This window comes from Myxocyprinus asiaticus, chromosome 23 (assembly GCF_019703515.2).
Source record: "Myxocyprinus asiaticus isolate MX2 ecotype Aquarium Trade chromosome 23, UBuf_Myxa_2, whole genome shotgun sequence".
Taxonomy (NCBI): Eukaryota; Metazoa; Chordata; class Actinopteri; order Cypriniformes; family Catostomidae; genus Myxocyprinus; species Myxocyprinus asiaticus.
This window is the reverse complement of record NC_059366.1, coordinates 47540174-47565000: the sequence shown is the minus strand read 5'-3', so window position 1 is coordinate 47565000 and position 24827 is coordinate 47540174. Positions and strand designations below refer to the sequence as shown.

The window sequence follows — 24827 nt, the reverse complement described above, 5'->3', positions numbered from 1 at the left end:
ACATGTCCAACATTCCACACTCCATTACATGAAGAAGTACATCATCCGGGCAGGGGTGGATTTAGTGAATTGGGGGGGGCTCTAGGCAAAGTACAGGAATGGGGCCCTCTTCAAAGGAGAAGTGATCTATCTACAGGAGTCTGCAGTTGCGTGTAAGTGTGTTTATTTCATTGTTTTACTTTGTTGTAGAGTAGTATTCATTGCTAGACTTGTGCTGTTTGTTTACTGTCTTGAACTCGCGTCGCTTAAACGTGTGTTGGTGTGTGTGCTACATGGTTTTGACTTGTCCCAGGGTTTTCACTGCTAGATTTAGAGTTGTTTGTCCAGTGTGTGTAAAACTATCGTTGTTTTTAGTGTATATAAACAGTGCTTGACTTGTTTTAGGGTATTATTTATTGCTAAAGTGTAGTATAATTTATTTGCGGTGTACTGAAGTCGCGTTTGTTCCCACGCTTGTCACCTCGCGCGACCCTTAGTTTCGGTTGCCCACGTGACTAGCTTTGTTGTGCTAAGTAGCATTAAGTTGTGTCCTGCTTTTTTCACAGAACGGCTCGTTAGCAGCATGTATATATTTATATATATATATATATATATATAATGCTGACGTGGAAGCGGCAGCGGAAGTGGTAGCCCTCCTGTAAAGCCCTCCTCATGTGAAGACCTATTTGTGTAAAGACCAGCAAGTCCACCAAGTAAAGACACAACAATGCGCTACTCACCATCGCACTTAAGTATCTTTTACTGGTATCAATTTTCTTATTTTCCTTCTAAATACTAACAGGTCTACTTCACAAATAACATATACCTTCAAGCACATCCCTGTTATCTGTTACAGACCGTTACACGATATAGATGCAAGACAAAATGCAACCCACACAACCTACGGCCACTTAGCACTTCAGCACCTGCTCCACTCTCTTTCTCAGTGGGACTCTGGAACTGCCAGTCAGCTGTGAACAAAGCTGACTTCATTCTAGCCTTCGCCACACAGTCCACCCTCAGCGTCCTGGAACTGACAGAAACATGGATATGGCCAGAGGATACAGCAACACTTGCTGCTCTCTCCAACGACTTCTCCAACATCACCCAGCCCCTGGCTCTCTGACGTCCTTTATGAACATCGGACTGACCTCAGGGCAGCTGAGAGGAGATGGCGGAAATCTAAAGAACCAGCAGATCTAGGTAAGTATCAGTCTCTGCTTTTTCAGATAATGTTAAATCTGCAAAAACTTCCTATTACCAGAACAAGATCAACAGCACCACAGACACTCGCAGCTTGTTTAGAACATTCAACACACTTCTCTGCCCTCCCCCTCCACCGCCTAACACATCACTGACAGCAGATGTCATTGCCACATTTTTTACTATAAGGTTACAACATCAGCAATACATTCTCAGCACCACACCTTGTCAAACACCTGTCTCCTGTATGCAACTCTTCTGTCTCCATGTTCTCTCCTCTGACTGACACTGAGGTCTCTAAACTCCTCCTCTCCAACCACCCCACCACCTGTTCCCTTGACCCCATTCCTTCTCACCTTCTCCAGGCCATCTCTCCATCCATCTTACCTGCACTCACTCACTCACATAATTAACACATCTCTACTTACAGGCACTTTTCCCACTACATTTAAGCAGGCTAGAGTAACCCCGCTGATGAAGAAACCTGCACTTAACCCCACACAAGTACAATATTACAGACCAGTCTCTCTCATCCCATTCATGGCGAAAACACTTCAAGGGCAGTTTCAATCAAATCTCTGCCTATCTGTCACAGAAGCTGCTGGATGACAATCAGTCAGGCTACAAAAGTGGACACTCCACTGAGACTGCCCTGCTGTCTGTCACTGAGTTGCTGAGACAAGCAAAAGCTGAATCCAGATCATCTGTCCTGATTCTGCTGGACCTTTCTGCAGCCTTCGACACAGTCAACCATCAGATCCTACTCTCTATCCTCTCCTCGCTGGGCATCACAGGAACTGTGCTTGACTGGTTTAATTCCTATCTCTCAGTTAGGTCCTTCAAGGTAGCCTGGAGAGGTGAGGTGTCCAAGCCACAACAGCTACTTACTGGGGTACCTCAGGGATCAGTGCTTGGGCCACTTCTCTTCTCTATATACACAACATCACTGGGACCCATCATTCAGGCACATGGTTTCTCTTACCACTGCTATGCTGATGACACTCATCTCTACTTGTCTTTCCAGCCCAACGACACCACAGTGACTGCTCGAATCTCTGCCTGCCTGGCGGACATCTCGGCCTGGATGAAGGAACACCACCTGCAACTCAACCCAGCCAAGACCGAACTCCTTGTCTTTCCAGCCAACCCTGCTGTTGAACACACCATCACTGTTCAGCTGAGTTCAACTACAGTAACGCCTTCCAAAACGGTCAGAAATCTAGGGGTAACTATCAATAACAACTAAATTTCACAGACCACATCTCAAAGACCGCAAGATCATGAAGATTTACACTCTACAATATCAGGAAGATAAGACCCTTCCTCTCTGAACATGCCACACAACTTCTTGTTCAGTCACTTGTCATATCTAGACTGGACTACTGTAACGCTCTCATTGCAGGCCTCCCTGCATGCACAATTAGACCCCTGCAAATGATCCAGAATGCAGCAGCACGTCTGGTCTTTAATGAACCAAAGAGAGCACATGTTATACCACTCCTTGTCTCTCTTCACTGGCTGCCGGTTGATGCACGTATCAAATTCAAGGCTCTGATGCTGGCATACAAAACAGTCAACTGGGTCTGCTCCAGCATACCTAAAATAATTTCTGCAGAGCTACATTCCCACTAGAAGCCTGCGGTCGGCTAAGGAACATTGCCTTGTTGTACAAACACAAAGAGGCACCAAAACACTTTCCCGGACTTTCGGCTTCATCATACCACGTTGGTGGAATGACCTTCCCAACTCCATCCGTGAAGCTGACTCACTCTCTGTCTTCAAAAAACGGCTAAAAACACATCTTTTCCATGAGCACTTTTCCAGTCACTTAAAAAATAAAAAAAAATATTTCTTGTTGCACTTTAATCTGTTTTGAATGCTACTATTCTGATGCTAGTGAAACTCTGTGATACGGCACTTTTCATACCACTGTCTCCTAAGATGATTCGCTTATGTTTTCCTCTTTTGTAAGTCGCTTTGGATAAAAGCATCTGCCAAATGAATAAATGTAAATGTAAATGTAAATGCAATGACACATTTAGGTCGATTTTCTCTTAAAGGTGCTGTAAGCCTTTTTATTATTATTATTATTATTATTCTAAAAAAAATTTATGGAATGGTATGGAGAAAATATTCCTATGCCCTGAAAGATATCACTGACTACGGTTGCATGGACTCCAGAAAGCAGCTTATTGCGAGAAAACAGCATTCCCATTTACATGCACTGTATAGGCGATATACATTACTCCCGTATACATGTGACTCAGTCAGTAAGCAGCTTTCTCCACAGAAGCCTAGTTTTCCTGCAATGCTTGTGTCAACAACACACATGGCATCCGAGGAAGACTTCACTATTTTACTCTCTGTTGATTCGCTTTGTTTCCAGATATTCCAGAGTTGTTAATAATGTCTGACAATACATTATAAAGAACACAATCTAGCTACTATGAACTACAATACAGTATATACCACTACAATACCTTTTTTCTATCTCACTCTCCCTCTTTCTTAATGCACTTTTCCTCCATCAACTTGACCTTGAATTAACTATATCCAAATTACTAGACTAAAAGTTGACTGCATTTTTCCAGAAGGTTTTGATCAACTTTTAAAATGGAAAACATAAAAAAGTTTGCTTGATTTACTCTGCTAAATAGGGCGAAAACACGTCAACAGTCAGATCAATTTTTTTATTTTTATTTTTTTATTTACGAGTCAACGCCAAGATCGGATTCATCATCAACTCTGTGTATTGGTGACTAATAGTGAGTGCTGTGCTCGTGGAAGCAGCGGCAGGTGGAGGTGCAGGCTGTGCAGCAGTCTGATCTGTTTGGAAAGACAGTGGCCACGTTTACATGCAACCAAATAATCTGTTTAGAATCAGACTGATAGCTCAGTCGGATTGAAAAGCCTTCGTGTAAACACAAAAATGACTGAGCTGTATTCTAATCAAATTTCCATCTGATTGAAGGGGGTGGTGTAGACCTAAAATAATACGATTAAAATAAAAATATTAGCCATGTAAATGTTTGAATCCGACTACTTTCTCAATCGTATTCAAAATACCTTGCGCTCATGCACAGAGATTCGGTGCATATATATGTTTATACATGATATTCTTCGTGGGAACCTACAAAGCAATGAAAACGTGCATTATTAAGGGTATGCAGACTCGCACTGAATATACTGCAGGGCACATACTGTGTGTTCTTTCATGACATCATATAAAGCAAAAAAGAACATTGTGTCATTCTTAATGAAACTTTAAGCAGCAGATTACAGCAGATTACTTCACTCACTTCCTGACGTCTAAACCATAATTTCTAAAGCATTTCTTCTTTGCCATAGTGACAGTCGATCGTACATGAAAGATTAGGAAAGTAAATGTTAGAATATGTTTTACAAGATCTGATGCAAAGTGAACACAGTAAATAGCCTAAACATCCTCCTCAAAACTCTTGTTAAATTGCACACGGTTATAGGCTTTGAATAAAAAACCTCAAAAATATTGATAGCCTATTAATAATAATATCTAGGTTTTAGACGTAGGCTATTTATATCGTGCAAGAGTAAAACTCTTCTTCTGACAGTTATTTAACACTGGGAACATCCCTTGTCTTGATGTTTTAAATAGCCTACCTTTTTTTCTTGAATGATTAAATGCTCCGTTCCGCCGTCATTAGTGCTTAGTGATTTTTGCGTAGCGTCCCGTCCACAGATGTTGCTTAAAGTCCCTATTATTTTGTTTCCATTCCACATCTGTAAACTCCTTTAAGGACAACTCTCACCCATATGTCTTTACTTTATACTCGCTTCCAGAGATGCCTGCGATTATACTGGAGGAGGAATGGGCATGAGGGAAATACATGGTAAAGTCAGACAAGGTCTTAGATGCTGCTTTTAATTCTTCATTTGCCAAGTAGAGTGAGTAACATAAGAAGAAAGCTTTTCTGGCATATGTTTTATATATCTCAACAAAGCAAAAAGACCAGTTACGGACTTTGGTGCCATTCTTACTTTCTCAGCCTTTCTCCGCTTCTTCAGAATGCATCGACTGACACTCTTCACATGCACAGAAGTTTGGTTCGGAATACATGTAATGCACATGTAAACGAATATTTGTATCGGATTCCAAAGTTTATGGGACATATAAACAGCACATTCGGAATCTGCAATCGGATTTAATTTATTCGGATTGATGAACATTAGTGCATGTAAACATAGCCAGTGTTACCTTAGGAACTCTTGATTTCGTTAAAAATGTTCTCTCCAGAAATTCAAACCAAACTGAACTAGCAACAATGTAGCTTAACTAGTAACTTGCAACAGAGTTTATGGTGAAATCACACAAAACTGTCCAAGCAGTTTGGCTAACTTTAACCTGTTTATGAACTTGTGTAGATGCACAAAAACCTTGGAATATTCCACTACAGCCTGATCTGAGGGGGAAAGGGGTTGCTTGCATTGATTGTGGTGAAAATAACAGAAATATCAAACATATCGGTGTTGTAATAGTGATATTTAAAATTTTTGCACAAGTTATTTAGCATTAATGATAATAACAAAGCATATTATTTGTATTTTTAGGGGCCCTTGGCTTCTGGGGGCCCCCGGCGGATGCCTACCTTTGCCTAGTGCCAAGTCTGCCCCTACGTCTGGGTACTTGTAGAACACTTATTTTTGTTGCGTAAACATACTACTCACGCTAGAATAGAGCAGAAGTGTGCTACTTAAGACGCACCTTAAAAAACAAATACAAAATATAGTAGTGCAGAGGGTAACCATGGTAACATACAATGCAAATACTGTATAGAGTATAAAGGCACTTCCTGTTATTAAAAGAAAATCTTTTTTCTCTGTGTTTGTTTTTATCTGCTGTACCTCCTGTTCTACTCTAGCTACTCTTGGAAGTTGGCGGTGTGATTGTGGTGAGCAGGGCGAGCAGGGCGTGGCCAAGCAGTGTCTGGGCAGACCGAGGCTGGAGAGATGAGTGGTGAACGATCCACCTGTGCGCCACAACGGTCTCGCAGCAGGAGTACTTAAGGAGAGGAGACAGTGGCAGATGGGAAAATTATTACAAAATAAAAATAAAAATAAAACAAATTTAAAAAGGAGAGGAGACAGCGGCAGACGGGGGAGACAGAGAGGTGCATGGATTTGTGTGTGTGGTCACAGTGATACTTCAGATCTTATTGGCTTTTGTATGACAAATTACTTGTTTTGTACATTTGTAAGTCATTTGGATAAAAGCTAAATGACTAAATGTGCATGCAAATCTATATGGCCATTTATTTGGCCATGAATTTGTACTTGTAACAAAAGATTTATACGGTTTATAGTTTTCAGAAGTTCAGTTTTTGCCGCTTTGAAATGGAACTATATTATATTCTGTAAGGTCAGTTAAAGGGATAGGTCACCCAAAAATGAAAATCCTCTCATTATTTACTCACCCTCATGATATCCCAGATGTGTGTGACTTTCTTTCTTCAGCAGAACACATTTGAAGAAAAATAGTGAAATATCTCAGTTCAATAGGTCCTTAAAATGCAAGTGGATGGAGATTTCTCTTTTGAAGTTCCAAAAATCACAGACAGTCATCATAAACATCATCCATACGACTCCAGCGGTTAAATTAATGTCTTCTAAAGTGAGACGATCGCTATTGAGGTGAAAAAAGATCAACATTTAAGTACTTTTTAACTATAAAGAAAACAGTGTCCCACTTCTTCTGTATTTTTCTATTTTTCTTCATTTGTGTTCTGCTGAAGAAAGAAAGTCACACACATCTGGGATATCATGAGGGTGAGTAAATAATGAGAGGATTTTCATTTTTGGGTGAACTATCCCTTTAATAAATTAAGAAACGCGTAGATTGACACAGTGCCTGAATAGGCGGGGTTTACAGGGTCGGTTGTCTGTAATTGGTCAGTTAAGCATTGCGTCATCAGAGGAGGACGTTGAGAGGTCGCGAAAGGCAGGAATAGAAAATCATGGCCGCCTCAAATTAGTTTACATTTGTCTTATTTCTTTATATTTCTCGATTTCTGCCTTTAAACGCACAGTCTAATCTGGTTTAACTGACTGACTGTGGATAATACGTTTATATTTGACTCGCAGAGGATGTTTAGATGTCTCGTGAGCTCATCTGGCTGATATTGACAGTTTAAAACTACAGCGATCAAAAGTGAGTAAATAAACAACACACTGCAGAATTAGTTTTATTGGACATAATCTATCTTTCATAATATATATTTCAGTTAATATAATGATGCAGATAACAGGCTTTGGTGCAGACTTCAGTTTTAAATGTGTTTATTTTAGTTGTTTTAATGCTTTAAATGAATTCTGCTGTGAACAGTAGCAGCATAGACATGAACACAGTTGAACTGTGAAGTTTGTGTTCTGTCCATAATCAGCATCAATAATATTCTCATTAAAATGCCATCTGTTACTAACTAAATCACCTCTGTAACAACACGTTACAACAGTATAGAAGATCCACGCATGCAGTATGATAACCTTAGATCACCAATCAGATACGTTCAGACTGGATTGTGTTAACAGACAGTCTCTCATCACTTTGTGTTAAATGACATAATAAACAACAGATTGATGGCATAGTAGAAATGCTCAGATAAAAGCCATAACACAACAGAAGTTTACATCATTTGCACAGTTTTCACACACACTATTTTGGTAACCATCTTCCATTCATATTTTTTTTAATCTTAATCATAATTCAGAATCAGAATAAGCTTTATTGCCAAATATTCTTACACATACAAGGAATTTTTCTTGGTGACAGAAGCTCCCAGTGCACAAACAATACAACAAGACAGAGATAATAATACAATTTTTTGAATAAAAATAAAAAGTGAGTAGAAATAGAAATAGAAATACACAATAAGACAAAAATATATATATAGTATGTACAAATACAAATCTGTTATGTACATTTATTGCAAGAGAATGTAATGCAGAAGAGGTAGGATGTGTTAAATAATATAATTGACTAGGCTGTGTATTGCACATAATTATAGTATAGTTTAAACTGTTCATGAGATGGATAGCCTGAGGGAAAAACTGTTCCTGTGCCTGACGGTTCTGGTGCTCAGAGCTCTGAAGCGTCGGCCAGAAGGCAACAGTTCAAAAAGGTAGTGGGCAGGGTGAGTGGGGTCCAGAGTGATTTTTCCAGCCTCTGGAAGTGTATAGTTCTTGAAGGGGGGGCAGGGGGCAACCAATAATCCGCTCAGCAGTCCGAACTCTCCTTTGTAGTCTTCTGATGTCTGATTTCATAGCTGAACCAAACCAGACAGTTATTGAAGTGCAGAGGACAGACTCAATGACTGCTGAGTAGAACTGTATCAGCAGCGCCTGTGGCAGGTTGAATTTCCTCAACTGGCGAAGGAAGTACAACCTCTGCTGGACCTTTTTCACAATGGAGTCAATCCCATGTTGACTGCATCATCCACAGACCTGTTTGCTTGATAAGCAAATTGAAGGGGATCTAGAAAGAGTCCAGTGATGTCCTTCAGGTGGGTCAACTCCAGTCTCTCAAATTACTTCATGACCACAGACGTCAGGGCGACAGGTCTGTAGTCATTAAGTCCTGTGATTTTTGGTTTCTTTGGGATGGGGATGATAGTGGAACATTTGAAGCAGCATGGGACTTCACACTGCTCCAGTGATCTATTGAAGATCTGTGTGAAGATTGGGGGCCAGCTGGTTAGCACAGGATTTGAAGTGGGTGAAACACCATCTGGGTTCTGTGCTTTCCTTGTCTTTTGGTTCCGGAAGACCCGGCACACATCCTCTTCACAGATCTTAAGTGCAGTTGAGTAGAAGGAGGGGGGTTGCAGGAGGTGTTTGTGTGAAGTGAAGGTTAGAGCGGGTGTGGGGTGTGAGACTGGGCTTTTCAAATCTACAGTAAAACACATTCAATTCGTCAGCCAGTTGTTGGTTCCCTACAGTGTTGGGGGATGGTGTCTTGAAATTAGTAATGCCTTTCAGGCCTCTCCACACTGATGCAGGATCGTTAGCTGAAAACTTGTTTAAGGCACTTGTGAAAAATGATGCATAGTGAGGATGTCTTCAAAAATAATGACATAAATAGTTTTCATTTATCACTTAATGTCATACAAAGTCCAGTAAAAATAAAAAAGCTAAATCAATATTTGGTGTGGCCTCCTTTGCCTTTAAAACAGCCCCAATTCTGTCTCACCTGGACACAGTTTTTCTTGGTTGTTGGCAGATAGGATGTTCCAAGCTTCTTGGAGAATTCACCACAGTTCTTCTATCTATTTAGTCTCAATTGCTTCTGTCTCTTTATGTAATCTCAGACTGACACAATGTTCAGTGGGGGGCTCTGTGGGGGCCATGCCATCTGTTGCAGGGCTCCCTGTTCTTCTATCTATTTTGGCTCAATTGCCTCTGTCTCTATGTAATCTCAGACTGACACAATGTTCAGACACAGACATCTGTGGGGGCCATGACATCTGTTGCAGGGCTCCCTGTTCTTCTGTCTATTTTGGCTCAATTGCTTCTGTCTCTTTATATAATCTCAGACTGACTCGATGTTCAGTGGGGGGCTCTGTGGGGGCCATGACATCTGTTGCAGGGCTCCCTGTTCTTCTGTCTATTTAGTCTCAATTGCTTCTGTCTCTTTATATAATCTCAGACTGACTCAATGTTCAGTGGGGGGCTCTGTGGGGGCCATACCATCTGTTGCAGGGCTCCCTGTTCTTCTGTCTATTTAGTCTTAATTGCTTCTGTCTCTTTATGTAATCTCAGACTGACTCGATGTTCAGTGGGGGGCCTGTGGGGACCATGTCATCTGTTGCAGGGCTCCCTGTTCTTCTATTCTAATCTTTTCTATTTGCAAAAGTAATGTTTGTGAGTTTATATTTCCTATTGACACACAGGGTTGGGGAGTAATGGAATACATGTAACAGGATTATATATTTAAAATACAAAATATAAGTAACTGTATTCCACTACAGTTACAATTTAAATCATTGGTAATTAGAATACAGTTACATTCAAAAAGTATTTTGATTACTGAAGAGATTACTTTGCATTTTATTGTCATTTGTTTCATTTAATATTTAGTCCTTTCAGATGGAAAACATTTATACATATAAATGATGCGATCCAAAGTGCATTTGAACAGCGGTGAAACACTTTCTTATGATGTGTTACATTCATACGAGCAGACAGAGAAGTAAGTTTGGAGCAGAAGAAATAGAAATAAACCTTGTGTAAATTGTCAGCTTTACACTAAGTTAAAATGCTATTTCTAACCATTTTACATGCACATGTTACCAGTCACGATTATATTTTTATCAAGAAAATTCACGTTGGATCATAATTTCTTTTTTTCTAGTAAGACCTTTGATATTAGAGCAAAAATCATATTCTTGATGATAATTTTTGTATTGTTTTCCTGTAAAAATTTCTAAAAATCAATAAAACAAGATCAATTTGATTGATCTTGTTTTAGAAACATCACTGCAGAAGATATTTCAGTTTTTCAGAGAATGTATTTTTAACATGTGTATATTGTCTTACTGTACTGGCAGAGTTTTTATAGTCAAAACATGTGAAAAAATCTACCAGTGCTGAAGAAGTAATCCAAAGTATTTAGATTACATTACTGACCTTGAGTAATCTAACAGAATACATTACAAATTACATTTTACAGCATGTATTCTGTAATCTGTAGTGGAATACATTTCAAAAGTAACCCTACCAACCCTGTTGACACACTAAAGCTGAAAATATAAATAACCATCTTAAGACAATTGCTTTTGTGAAACATCTGATGTGCCTAAGACTTTTGCACAGTACTGTGTGTGTGTGTATATATATATATAAAAAAACACTGGTGGCCAAAAGTTTGGAATAATGTACAGATTTTGCTCTTATGGAAAGAAATTTGTACTTTTAGTCACCAAAGTGGCATTCAACTGATCACAATGTATAGTCAGGACATTAATAATGTGAAAAAAAATTTTTTTTCAGAACTTCTTAAACTACTTCAAAGAGTTCTCATCCAAAAATCCTCCACGTGCAGCAATGACAGTTTTGCAGATCCTTGTTATTCTAGCGGTCAGTTTGTCCAGATACTCAGGTGACATTTCACCCCACACTTCCTGTTGCACTTGCCATAGATGTGTCTGTCTTATCGGGCACTTCTCACGCACCTTACAGTCTAGCTGATCCCACAAAAGCTCAATGGGGTTAAGATCCATAACACTCTTTTCCAATTATCTGTTGTCCAATGTCTGTGTTTCTTTACCCACTCGAACCTTTTCTTTTTGTTTTTCTGTTTCAAAAGTGGCTTTTTCTTTGCAATTCTTCTCATAAGGCCTGCACCCCTGAGTCTTCTCTTTACTGTTGTACATGAAACTGGTGTTGAGCGGGTAGAATTCAATGAAGCTGTCAGCTGAGGACATGTGAGGCGTCTATTTCTCAAACTAGAGACTCTGATGTACTTATCCTCTTGTTTAGTTGTACATCTGGTCTTCCACATCTCTTTCTGTCCTTGTTAGAGTCAGGTGTCCTTTGTCTTTGAAGACTGTAGTGTACACCTTTGTATGAAATCTTCAGTGTTTTGGCAATTTCAAGCATTGTATAGCCTTCATTCCTCAAAACAATGATTGACTGTTGAGTTTCTAGAGAAAGCTGTTTCTTTTTTGCCATTTTTGATCTAATATTGACCTTAAGACATGCCAGTCTATTGCATACTGTGGCAACTCAAAAACAAACACAAAGACAATGTTAAGCTTCATTTAATGAACCAAATATCTTTCAGCTGTGTTTGATATAATGGCAAGTGATTTTCTAGCACCAAATGATCAATTTAGCATTATTACTCAAGGATAAGGTGTTGGAGTGATGACTGCTGTCTAGATTTGATCAAAAATGAGTTAGGAAGAGAGCGGAGATTCACTAGATGAATACTCGGCAGCGCTGTTCGAAAGCCGCACTGACGGAGCTTGACCAATGCACCAGTTCGTTTCCCTCGCCTGCGTCTCATAGCGTGCTTAAACAACAAAGCTGCGCCTCCGACTAAAATGTCCAGCAAAACGTCTGAGTAGTCAAAAACCGGGAAAAGATTGTCTGGTATGTGCTGAATGATCAGCAGTTCATCCCTGGTAAAACTGATTGGAAAAAAATGACTAAACACAGGACAGACAAACAAAAACAACAAAAGAATTGGAGAGCTCCACACTGAGGCGGCCATCCACGGCACCATCATCAGTTATCAGTTCTAATGGATTCTTCAATTCTTGTCAATATCATGAGGTTTATGCAGCATTTCTGTAGGAGAGCTGTGATTAGTGTCTGTAGTCCCGCACAGATCATGTTTAATTTCACCTAGAAACAAGATCTGAATTTGGAAAGTAGACTTTTGAAAATTGGATTATCAGTTTTGCTTTGACATGTTTTAATTTCCTTGTTATTGTTTGAGAACTAGGCATTAGGCAACTAGACATTAAACAAAGCAATTTCACAAACACACAATCAGACACTTTTTCAGCTTTTTTCCAGTTGATGCTTATAATCAGATGTGACCTCGGCACTAAAAATCAAGTTATCACATTATAATCTCATAATCTTTATCTGCTCATGAACATCTCACCTTTCCTGAAAAACAGCCCATCTTCATATCACAGCTGCCATGGAAAACGTTTTTCCTGCTCAAAGAGCGTGATTTCCATCATGAACTGATAGTCAGTCAGTAACGTGCTGCTGTTGCTCTAGACTGATGAAGAGTTCTCACAAACATTAAAATCATAATCAGTCAGCCGGCTTGTAAAGTTTACTGTACATTGATGAGATGATAATGCTTTAATCATTAATACATGTGACTGTATGTGAGGTTTGTATGAAGTTCTCTTCACAAGCTCAATCATGTTTTAACTCTGTAAACTGTTGTCTTGCAGCTCTGTGGAAAAACAAATCAAATGTGAGTTTCCACACAGTCATGAGCACAGACATTCATTATCTGACAGTGACCGCATGAATGGACGGATGCTCACAGGGGTCAAAGTCTCCTCTCATTTTTCCATTGTCCTCCAGCACATCAGCTTGCGGCCAGTTCATCTGTGAGCGAAACCATCAGTGTGACTTCACTGAACTGCAATTGAGTGATGCTGATGCACTGAATTCAAGACTGAATGCTGACAATTCTTTTGCATTTATTACATTGAACATAAATCAAAGTATGTCGTTGCTTCTCACACAGATCTGAAATGAAATATCATGGAAAGTATTTTAGCTTTAAACCGCTCAAATCGTTCTGTAGGCGTCTGAATGCGCTGTTTGGAGTTGTTTGTGTGTTTAACACTCGGAGTGAATCTGCACTGTCTGTCACTGAGTTTGATGAGAATCAGCAGCTCAATTCACTCTGACCTCACAGCCTGAGACAACAATGACGATGATGATGGTGTCTGTGACAGAAGATCATCAGTAACCGATCTATAGACACACACACATTATCTCACGGGTAGGGTAAATGCAGAGCCATAAGTAGCATTTTGACTCAATTTTTTTAAAATCTTCTAATGTATTTATAGGGATAGTTTACCCAAAAATTTTAATTCTCTCATCATTTATTCATCCTCATGCCATCCCAGGTGTGTGTGACTGACTGTCTTTTACGGAACAGAAACGAAGATATTTTGGTGGAGATATGATGTGAATATATTTGATATAATGCAAGCCTTAGACCCCTAATGGGTTGATCAGTTGTTGATCATTTCAGTGGATCATCTTGGGGGTTTTTTCCTCTAGTGATAAGAAAAATGTGTCTGTCTGTAATGCACTGTCACTGTCTATAACGCTGCCAGCAGGTTTATGTTTCCTTGTGTCCAAATCAATTCGCTGAATTATGGTTTATGAATTATTGTTGCTTTTTATTTGCAAACAGAAAAAATATATATATATATTTTCAAGGTTCTGCTGCATATCCATGTCTTATATGTACTTATATATACTCTCATACTGCATCTATACGGTCTTTGTCTCTGTCAGGTGATGGCGCAGGTGTCTGTGAGGGGTTTGTACTTCATCATAACTCTGTTTCTGGCCAGTTTCTTCGGCAGTATCTTCATGTTGGGTCCAGTGCTGCCAGTGATGCTGATGTCCCCTGCATGGTACCGCTGGATCACAGACCGGATTGTAGCCACCTGGTTCACGCTTCCTGTGGTACGTCTGTGATCATCATCATCATTGATTTAGGCATGCTGGGAAAAGTTTGCTCAGCTGCTGGCTCATTAAATGTTTATTTTATTAACATTCCTTAATGAACTGTTTATTCATCTGTTCTGTCTCAATTCAATTCACAATAGATTTATTGGTGTAACCGTAAACAATGCAATGTTGCCAAAGCCGAGAATGTGTGTTAAAAAGAATGCCATATTAATGGATAATTAAACTTAAGTTAAACAACACAAGTCAGAACTGATGTCTCTCTCTCTGTCAGGCTCTGTTGGAGCTGGTGTTTGGTGTGAAGGTTGTCATTACCGGTGATGGTTTTGTTCCTGGTGAACGGAGTGTGATAATAATGAACCACCGCACTAGACTGGACTGGATGTTCCTGTGGTGCTGTCTGCTGAGGTTCAGTTATCTGCGTCTGGAGAAGATCTGCATCAAAGCGGCACTGAAAGTCGTCCCTGGATTCGGTGCGTCCAGAACTCCATAAACAGTGAATTCAGTCTGTTGAGCATGTTATGGACTGTTGTAAAGTGTGTGTGTGTACGTACTCAGGCTGGGCGATGCAGGTCGCCTCCTTTATCTTTATCCACCGTCGCTGGGATGAAGACCGCAGTCACATGACCAACATGCTGGAATATTTCTGCCACATCAGAGAACCAGTGCAGCTGCTGCTGTTCCCTGAGGGCACTGACCTCACCGGTGAGACCACACACACACACAGTTTACAGTGATAGATTCTGGTTGAAAGCAGTGACGGTGACCTCTGTGACCTGACCTCATGTTCTATGTCTGCTCATGACTGATGCTCAGACCCCTCCATAAAGCCCCATACACACATGCAGCAGCTTTATCGCTTTATGTCACTAGTCTCTGTACTGTGAAGTCACTCCTGGGCTTTCCTACTGCTGTCACTCTAACTTTATTGGTGGACAGCACGTCTGGCCATATCTTTAAAAATTGTGATCACAGATAAGATATATTGCCAGTAAAACCAAGATATAATTCAAAGAAATTTGTTTTCTTGTCACTAAAAAATTACATTCTGCTATAGAGAGTGTTGTTACATAAACTACAGCAGTGCTCAATGCATTTAATCATTAAACAGATTAGCGATCTATCGATGTACAAAATCTACGACTCAAACCCACTCAGACTGGCAATAATTTCCTTTCCACGCATCATTTTTTATTATATCCATGTACGTGGTTACAGACAAATCATATAGAACAGTGAAATCGCTCCCAGAAACGTTTCTCCTCAGTCTTACCTGCATTCGACTCAAAGGGACGAGTGACATGAGCTCCAGTGAACACTGTCTCACTCCTATTTGTTGTCACTCCTGAAAGTTGCTCCTCATTTGCATGAAGTTCTCAACTTTGTCATGTCACTCGCCACGCCCCCATCTAGTCGCCAGAGGTCGCTCGTGTCGCCGGAAGTCGCCAGCTCTCTTTGAAAATGAACGGGATCGTGTCGCTTTGACGCTGGAAGTCGCTGCATGTGTGTACGGGGCTTTAGACTCAAGTGTGTGTCCAGAAGAGAGATGAGATGTGTTCATGGTGCGCATGGTGGAGTTTTAGTGGCATCTGTCTGAAGGACACTCTGTCAGACTCACCGATGATTCAATGACTGATTGTATATATAAGAGCATGAACATCCGTCAGTCTGAAGCTTCATTTAGTTCAGTGTCTGTACACTCAAATCTGACCTCTGTTGACATGTAACCTGTGGAGGGATTTGACCTTTATGCAGCAGCCATAACACCCTGCAGCTCTTGCCTGTTTGCCCACTATAGCTAAGCAGGGTTGAGCCTGGTCAGTACCTGGATGGAAGACCTCCTGGGGAAAATTACGGCTGCTGCTGGAAGAGGTTTTAGGGAGTCCAGTAGGGGGTGCTCACCCTGCGGTCTGTGTAGGTCCTAATGCCCCAGTATAGTGATGGGGACACTATACTGTAAAAAGGCAACGTTTTTCGGATGAGACGTTAAACTGAGGTCCCAGGACACTTCTCGAAAGAGCAGGGGTATAACCCCGGTGTCCTGGCCAAATTCCCCCCATTGGCCTTTATCAGTCATGGCTTCCTAATAATCCCCATCCTTTAATTGGCTACATCACTCTACTCTCTCCTCTCCACCAACAGCTGGTGTGTGGTGAATGTACTGGTGCACTACGGCTGCCATCACATCATCCAGGTGGATTCTGCACACTGGTGGTGGTTGAGGAGAGTCCCTCTATACTATGTAAAGCGCTTTGAGTGTCTATAAAAGGGCTATATAAATGTAAGGAATTATTATTATTTTATCAGACATATTATATTGATCATACAGTAGAATTCAGAAGTGAATGTTTAACTCTAGTTCTGTTGGATATTGATGTTGTTTATGATCTGAACAGGTGATTCTGTAGCACAAATGAGCCGGTCACTGTTTTTACATGTAGCAGACTTGTTCAAAACTCACAGTAACTGGATTCAGTGACGGCTCATGTTTTTGTCGTAAGTTCAAACGATGAACAACACCAAAAAACTTCACACTTTTGCTACACAGATCAGATCTTCTGACCATATTCTGACCATAAGCCTCCACATGCGCTACGTCTCCGTGGTAACGCACTCAACAAGTCATGTGATAAGATTCGCGGATTGATGGTCTCAGATATGGAGGCAACTGAGATTCGTCCTCCACCACCCGGATTGAGGCGAGTCACTACACCACCACGAGGACTTAGAGCGCAATTCTTAGATTGGGAATTGAGCATTCCAAATTGGGAGAAAAAAAATATAAAAATTATATATAAAAAAATAAATAAACTGGGGCTGAAATATGATTGAGACTTGGAAGTGGACTCTTTTGACTTTGAAACTGATATTAAACACCACCTAGCAACTACATAGCAATGCACTTGCATCATGCCGATGACTTTTGCACAGCACTTATATTTTCTTCATAAAATGTACAAATATAGGACAATATTTAAGTTTGTTTTGTTAAATGTGTCATAAAACAAGCTCACGTTCATATCTGCTTCTTTGGTTTCACTGCATAACAGTCATGTAAATATTCATCAGTTTGAAAGGCAACATTTAACATCCACACACACGCGCACACACGCGCACACTCACTGTCCTAATAACAGTCAGAATCTTTCCAACGAAGCAGTGAGTTGTTCGTCTCGCGTGTTTTTCACGTGTTTTCTTTCACATGTCTGATCACACTATGAGGTCACGTTGATTTAAAATGTTCTTGTTCTTTACCAAACACAGGTGTCTCGTCACAGTCAGTGGATTCAACTGAAACATTTCAGTCCTTGAAATAACTGTTTCTGTTGCATTGTTTTTTCCAGCAAGGATTCAAGGTGTCCTGATTTAGTACCACATTTGGAAATGGCTCAAATTGGATCCCAAAAATCTCATAAGTGTTTTTGTTATTTACTCTCATGCAAGAAGACCTGCTAGATATTATTGGAACAATCAGAATTGCAGTGGAAATGCAGCCTGTGTTTCTGCTCAGTTCAATACCTGCTTTTGTTTCATCTTTTGTGCAGAAAACACTCGAGCCAAGAGTGATGAGTTTGCTGAGAAAAACGGGCTTCCAAAGTACGAATATGTTCTTCACCCGCGGACCACCGGATTTACCTTTATCGTTGACACGCTGTACAAAGGTCAGAGGTCATCTGTGCTTAAATTTTGTTTAAATCACACCTCATTAATCACGGCAGGTGTAAAGTCAGTTTAGAGAGAATCATATCAGTCAGAGTGTGTGTGTGTGTGTGTGTGTGTGTGTGTGTGTGTGTGTGTGTGTGTGTGTGTGTGTGTGGTGTTTATGAGTGTGATTGTCATCAGTGTGTTAAACAGGTGTGCCACATGGGCCTGTCTGATGGCATATTCCCAGAACTCATGACTGCTTACTCCTATATATATATATATATATATATATATATATATACACCTTGTCTGTGTGTCTGTGTGTGTGTGTTTGTTCTTTGAGCACACTAAAGCTCCAGTGAATGTCTGGCAGCTTGTCTTATGTAAGAGCTGCAGTTGTATGATGTCACTGTAAATCTCAAGAGTTAAATTGAGAGATGAGCTGAGCGTTTAATAAAGCGTTTTACGCTGAACATCAGCATTACTGTGAACCGCTGAATGATGCTCTCAGTTACATGTAAACATTCAGTTTCACTTTCTTAATCCTTCTGGTGTTCATTGTTTAAACTTTTATTTTTATTTTTTATGAAAAATTGGCATGTTAATTGTAAAGGTTCAGTTGGTTTTATGTCTTGGCATTTAGCAAATGCTGACGTGTGTCTCTCTGGTTTACCCCCATTTACCCTGATGTGTGGCCCCTCATGTGACCTGTGGTCTGATGCCTTTCAGGGCTGCGTTCCACTTCAAATTTTTATGCTCTTCCCTCGCTAATCTCTCTCCGTCTCATGGACTCGGATGTATGTCTTTGCTTAAGTTGCGTGAGTGCCCACTACTGGCGGAACCCGTGCAGTGGGTTTAACTGGAACACCCTGAGCCCTTGATCACTTGGAGCTTGTTGAGGGCTGATGCCAATTTGTGGAGTTATTTGGTGATTTTTGCACCTTAGAAAACAACATTTTCAGAGATGAATGCAACCACAGATTCAGGTAATGTTTAGTTGTAATTTCAGAGGCATAAATGTATCAATCTTATATGTTCAAAAAATATTTTTTCAATAGAATTAATTTTTTTGATTTTTTATTAATCAAGCTTTACAAAAATTATAATAGTAACATAACAATGAACACATAGGCTATAACTGTGTGATAAACAGTTAGTTTATGGTAGCTACAAGTATTATGCTGTTAAATCTCAATATAACTTTTCTGAACTGCTCAATTGACCTAACTTCACTTTCATCATACAGTATATTTGTGTGGGGATGATGAAGCACGATCTGCTGTCACGTCACATTCGAGTTGCATTTTGGGATATGGAGCTGCCTGAAGCATACTTCGGAGTAGGCTCGCTCCCTCGGTCTACATCGAGGGGTTGAGGGTCAGTCAACAGAAACTTCCCTCGCTCACTTAATGAAATGGAATGGACTTTCAAAATGGCGGCGGGGAAGTGCTTAGGAGAGTTAGCGAGTGGATGTTAAAAGTGAAGTGGAACGCAGCCCAGAAGTGCACAAGTGTGATTGAGTCATCATGGAAACTGAGACTGAACCAGTGAACATGATTTATCTGGCACACAGATGCTCTTTCAAGTGTGGCGGATGAGTTTCAGATCTCATTCACTCAATCAGGGAAACGATTCTGACTTTATATGTGTATTGAATATATTCTCTCTCTTTACAGGACAGAATTTAGATGCGGTCCACGATATCACTGTTGCATATCCTCAAAACATCCCACAGACGGAGCGCCATCTAGTGCTCGGCCTGTTCCCCCGTGAGATCCACTTTCACGTGCGTCGCTACCCGGTGTGGACTCTGCCACGGTCTGCGGCGCAGCTGCAGCTGTGGTGTCAGGAGCGCTGGATGGAGAAAGAGCGGCGACTGCACGACTTCTATCACGCCGTTCCACGTGGCTTCGATGATCCCAAGGCTCGCGTGCCGCCATGCAAGAGCGAGCTGAGAGTGGCGCTGATTAAAGCGGTGTCACTGTTGTACTGGAGCGCCTTCATCATGCTCTCGTTTGTCGCTCTGTGGCTCTGGGCTCCTGTGCGGATCTACTTTCTGTTGGTGGTCATCTTCTTCCTGGTTCAGCAGAAGGTGGTAGGCGGGGTGGAACTGATGGAGTTAGCGTGTTATCGGCGCAAGAACGCCATGACTTCAACGAATCCAGAGCAAGATGTAACGCAGCAGAAGAGAGAATGAAAAGCTGGACTCTGATTGGTGCGTTTGTATATTTAAAGTCAATGGTGATGCCTGCTGTCTGCCGCGGCCTCCTGCCTTTAATGCGCTCCTGTTCGCTTGAGCAGACGTAGCGTATCGCACTTCACTGCTGAAAGCCACATCACAGACAGAGAGACCCGCAAAATAAAAAATAGAGGATTTCGAAATAATGTTCTACTACATTATGATAAAAAAATGAGAAGCTGGTCATGCTGTTTTACAATTACCACTGTGAACGAGTGTGAGTGAGCGTTTTGCACATGTTTGTGCCGATGTTTTACCATTGGACTCGTCTTTTTGAATTCCTACAACACACTCGTGTTTCTCTCTGCTCAGTTTTATTTTCTTGTTTGTCTTTCCATCTCGTGTAAAGCTCTTATTTCTTTCTTTGTGTTTCTTAGTTCATCATTTGCTCATTTTGCTTTGTCAGTATAAGTTACAGCCATATTTTAAAGAATTATTATGTTTTTCTCTTGTTTCTTCCTTTTATAGACACTGCCTGTCCCCCAAAAAAGTTGTCGTTTGGATTTAAATAAGCAGATACATAAGAGTCTATGATTGGATCATTATTGCAGTGATTAACATGTTTCAGCTGGCAACAGTTCTTTTAACTCTAACTGATGCAGTGTATAGCTTCTCATTTCTTAAACAACCATGTCAGAAGATGTATCCCGTGGTCTTGGATAAGATGTTACTGTGTTTCAGAAGGGGCAAATTATTGTCCTGCATCAAGCAAAGAAAACATCTGATTGCTGAAATCACTGGAAGTGGGTTAAGAACTGTCCAATGCATTATTAAAACCTGGAAGGATAATGGTGAACCATCAGCTTCATGGAAGAAATGTGGTTGGAAAAAAATCTTGAATGATCGTAATCTGAGATCACTAAAACACTTGAAGTCACATGGTAAAAAATCGACAGTAGAACTCACGGTTATGTTTAATAGTGAAAGAGCATTTCCACACTCACAGTGCGATGAGAACTTACAGGATTGGGATTAAACAGCTGTGAGGCCACAAAAAAAGTCACTTGTAAGTGAGACTAATTGGAAAAAACGACTTCTAGGCAGCGTTTGCTAGGGAGCATAACGATTGGACTGTGGAGTAATGGAAAAAGGTCATGTGTTCTGATGAGTCCAGATTTACCCTATACCAAAGTGATGGGCGCATCAGGGTAAGAAGGCAAGCACATGATGCACCCGTCATGCATAATGCCGACTGTACAAGCCTCTGGAGGCAGTGTTATGATCTGGGGTTGCTTCAGTTGGTCAGGTCGGGGCTCAGCAACGTTATGTGGCAATAAAATGAAGTCATGTGCTGAATGACCAGATTATCCCATCAATGGATTTTTTTTCTTCCCTGACGGCACAGGCATATTCCAGGATGACAATGCCAAGATTCATTGGGCTGAAATTGTGAAAGAGTGATTCAGGGAGCATGTGGAATCATTTCCACACATGAATTGGCCAGCACAGAGTCCTGACCTTAACCCCATTGAAAGTCTTTGGGATGTGCTGGAGAAGACTTTACGGAGTGCTTCAACTCTCCCGTCATCAATACAAGATCTCGGCCAAAAACAAATGCAACTCTGGATGGAAATGAATGTTGTGACGTTGCAAAAGGTTGTGAAAACAATGCCACGATGAATGCGCACCGTAATCAAAGCTAGAGGCGGTCCAATTAAATATTAGAGTATGCGACTTTTTCTTTGGCCAGGCAGTGTATTTGTTTTATTTTTGTGGAATACAGCCATAACACATTATCGTTGTTTTCATGTAAAATAATGTCAAAGGATATTTAAATATTGTCAAACAAAAGATACAAAACTCTGTATCAATACTTCAGCTGTTGACGTTTGTGTCAAAAGTTTGTAAAGCATTTTAGCGTGTTTTATAAAAGCTCATTGCACTTCAAACATGTGGCCGTTTAATGCATGTTGACAGCTGCCGTTGCATGAGCTGCAGTTAAAGCGCCAAATGAACGTAAGTGGAGCATTCGCAGTGATGTCATAACTGGTAAAGCTGCTGTTAAGATGAAGCTCGTGTCTTGTTTAAGTAATTTCAGGAAGTCACATGATGGCAGTAGACGGTATCTACTGTAACTTTAAAGACAATCTGCATTGAAAGCTCAAAAATCAGGGTAAATATTGTGAGGCATTTACGAGTGTACAATATTTCATAGTAACTTACTGCGGTAGATTTATTGTGTCAAATGTAAGACCTTCCCGTCCTGCTGCCCATCTCATTCTCGTCTCACTTCGTCTCCTTCATCCCTCCCTTACTGTCATTCATCTCACTCAAACTCTCTAGTTGATCTAGACGTCTCCTGTCGGTCTCACCTTTGACCTCTCTCATTCCTCTGATGTGATGTCACCCATCAAACACGTTGATTCATAAACACTAATGTTGTTGTCGGCCGCCCGTTATTATAAAGACAGCAGTTCAGATGGTGTTGTGATGAGTGATTCTGCTGGTGTATTTGAACTGGTTTGGAGGAGGAAGACCGGTTCACTGTGATGGACAATATAATGTCTGTATTACCAAATGTGGACTCAATGTTATAAAATCATTCAGTCTGTTTCTCATCTATCACTCAGGTATATTCGATCACTGTAATCACACCGTTGAGCAAATATCAATACTCCAATAAATCGATGACCTGTGCTCCTTTTCAACCTTGAGTCCTGTTCAATCTATCTGCAAACGTTCAATGAAGAGTATGTCTTGCTCATGTTGGAAAGTCACTTTATGAATAAATCAGAGAGATGTTGATGTATTTTTGGTGTTTCTGTATCCGCTAGTGTTTAATACAGAATAAGCTGCTGCTGTTCATGAGATGTTGACATGTGACCAAACGTCTGCCATTGCTGTTACACAACACACATCAGGGCGAGACGTTTGATGGTGAAGTGGGGTTGCCGTGACTTCACTGTTGCCCGGTAACATGATGCAGAATGATGTCAATGGAAACAGCATATACATGTGTATATGTGTATGGACATGCACTGTAACATCATGGGTCAAATCTGTTTCTCTTGAGAAAGGCTGTGAGTGTCAGAACAGAGAATGAGCAGAAAACCGATTCAGAGCCCTAAAAATAGACTGCAGGGATTAACAGGGCAATTATAATTCAATATTCTGCTGAGGTGTGGTTGTCACATTCAAGTGAACACACACTGTAATTGCCATTTCCTGTTTGCTGGCCATGTCATTGAGTTGATATGCCTTTCCTGAAGAAAAGCTTTAACACTCTCTGTGGCAAGAGCAATCATCCTGAAAAATGACTTCATCATCACCAAACCTATTTTCTATGGATGGAATGAGAAAAGTGTCCAAACTTTCAAGGTACACCTGTGCACTGAGTGTTGAGGTAATGATTGCCATCTCCCCTGGTCCTTTACCTGACATGCAACCTCATATCATAAATGGCTGGAGAAATTTGATTGTTTTCTTCAGACAGTCATCTTTATTTGTTTCATTAGAACGGCACCAGACAAAGTTCCAGCATCATCGCCTCGACCAATGCAGATTCGTCACTGAATAACACTTTCATCCAATCATCCACACTCAATGATTGCTTCTCTTTAGCCCACTGGAGTCTTGTTTCTTCTGTTTAGATGTTAGTGCTGGTTTTCATTTAGCTTTTCTATATGTAAATCCCATTTCATTCAGACGATTTCTTACAGTTCTGTCACAAACATTGACTCCTGTTTGTTTTTCATTTGTTTTGTTTTTGCATTTTCTATTTTCAAGGCATATTGCTTTGAGTTTTCTACCCGTATGTTTTCCTTTTATAACCTTCCCATTTTGTTTATGCTTGCACCAAATTTTAGACACAGATGCCTAGGAACAACCAACTTCTTTTGCCACACTCTGTGTTGGATTTCCTTCTTGAAAGAATTATATAATCCTTTCCATTGTTTCAATTGGCTTCTCTGTTGTTGCGGCGATGTTTCCTTTCAATAAGACCAACAGCTCGTTAAGATCTGTAAGCACTCTCTTTTAACTGCACTCATTTGTACTTCAGACTTGTGCTGGTATTTGTTTTAGAAATGTAAATTACAAGGTGATTCCATCATTTTTTTCCTCTACTTGATCAGAGAAAAAAAAAAAAATGCCATTAATTAAGATAATGTAATTTAATTTGTTTGAGGGATGTTTCACAAAAATTGTTTTGTGTCATATCTGTGATCTGTTAATTTGCTACGAAGTAAAAAATCTGTGTGAACATCCTCTAAGTGTGGTGATTCCATCATTTGTGCCAGGGGTTATGAACATAATTGATGTTAAATGGACCAGGTGAGTCTGAGACTGATCTGAGTTCAGTGTTTATATGAAATATTCTGTTGTTTTTGCCAAAGACTGATATAAATGATGAATATCAGATCATGTATTGATCCAGGATCAGTTGTCATTTCCTCATAACATGAAGATTATAAACCAGATTTCCACCTGTCCACCTGCTCAAACATGTTTCATTTTGATTTAAAAGTTCCAAAGTTTTTGTATACTCAAGAAATAAAAACATCCATTTATTTGTAAAGTCAGTCAGTACTTTGTTCAAATGAAGTTT

The 24827-nt window shown here is 40.3% G+C and overlaps 1 protein-coding gene across 5 annotated transcripts; it reads left to right on the top strand.

Moving 5' to 3' along the window:
• Positions 1 to 7133: 7133 nt before the first annotated feature.
• LOC127414021 (lysocardiolipin acyltransferase 1-like) lies at positions 7134 to 24486 on the top strand. Of its 5 annotated transcripts, none has more exons than XM_051651664.1 (7): positions 7134 to 7366; positions 13131 to 13292; positions 14221 to 14394; positions 14672 to 14870; positions 14956 to 15102; positions 17943 to 18059; positions 19719 to 24486. In XM_051651664.1, exons 3-7 carry the CDS (start codon positions 14224 to 14226, stop codon positions 20237 to 20239), a joined length of 1155 nt encoding a protein of 384 aa, XP_051507624.1. In that variant the 5' UTR covers positions 7134 to 7366; positions 13131 to 13292; positions 14221 to 14223; the 3' UTR covers positions 20240 to 24486. The 5 variants fall into 5 exon arrangements, with proteins under 5 accessions (XP_051507624.1, XP_051507623.1, XP_051507626.1 ...); XM_051651663.1 differs by lacking the exon at positions 13131 to 13292 and adding an exon at positions 11203 to 11311; XM_051651666.1 differs by lacking the exon at positions 13131 to 13292 and adding an exon at positions 8458 to 8717.
• The last annotated feature ends 341 nt before the right edge of the window (positions 24487 to 24827 follow it).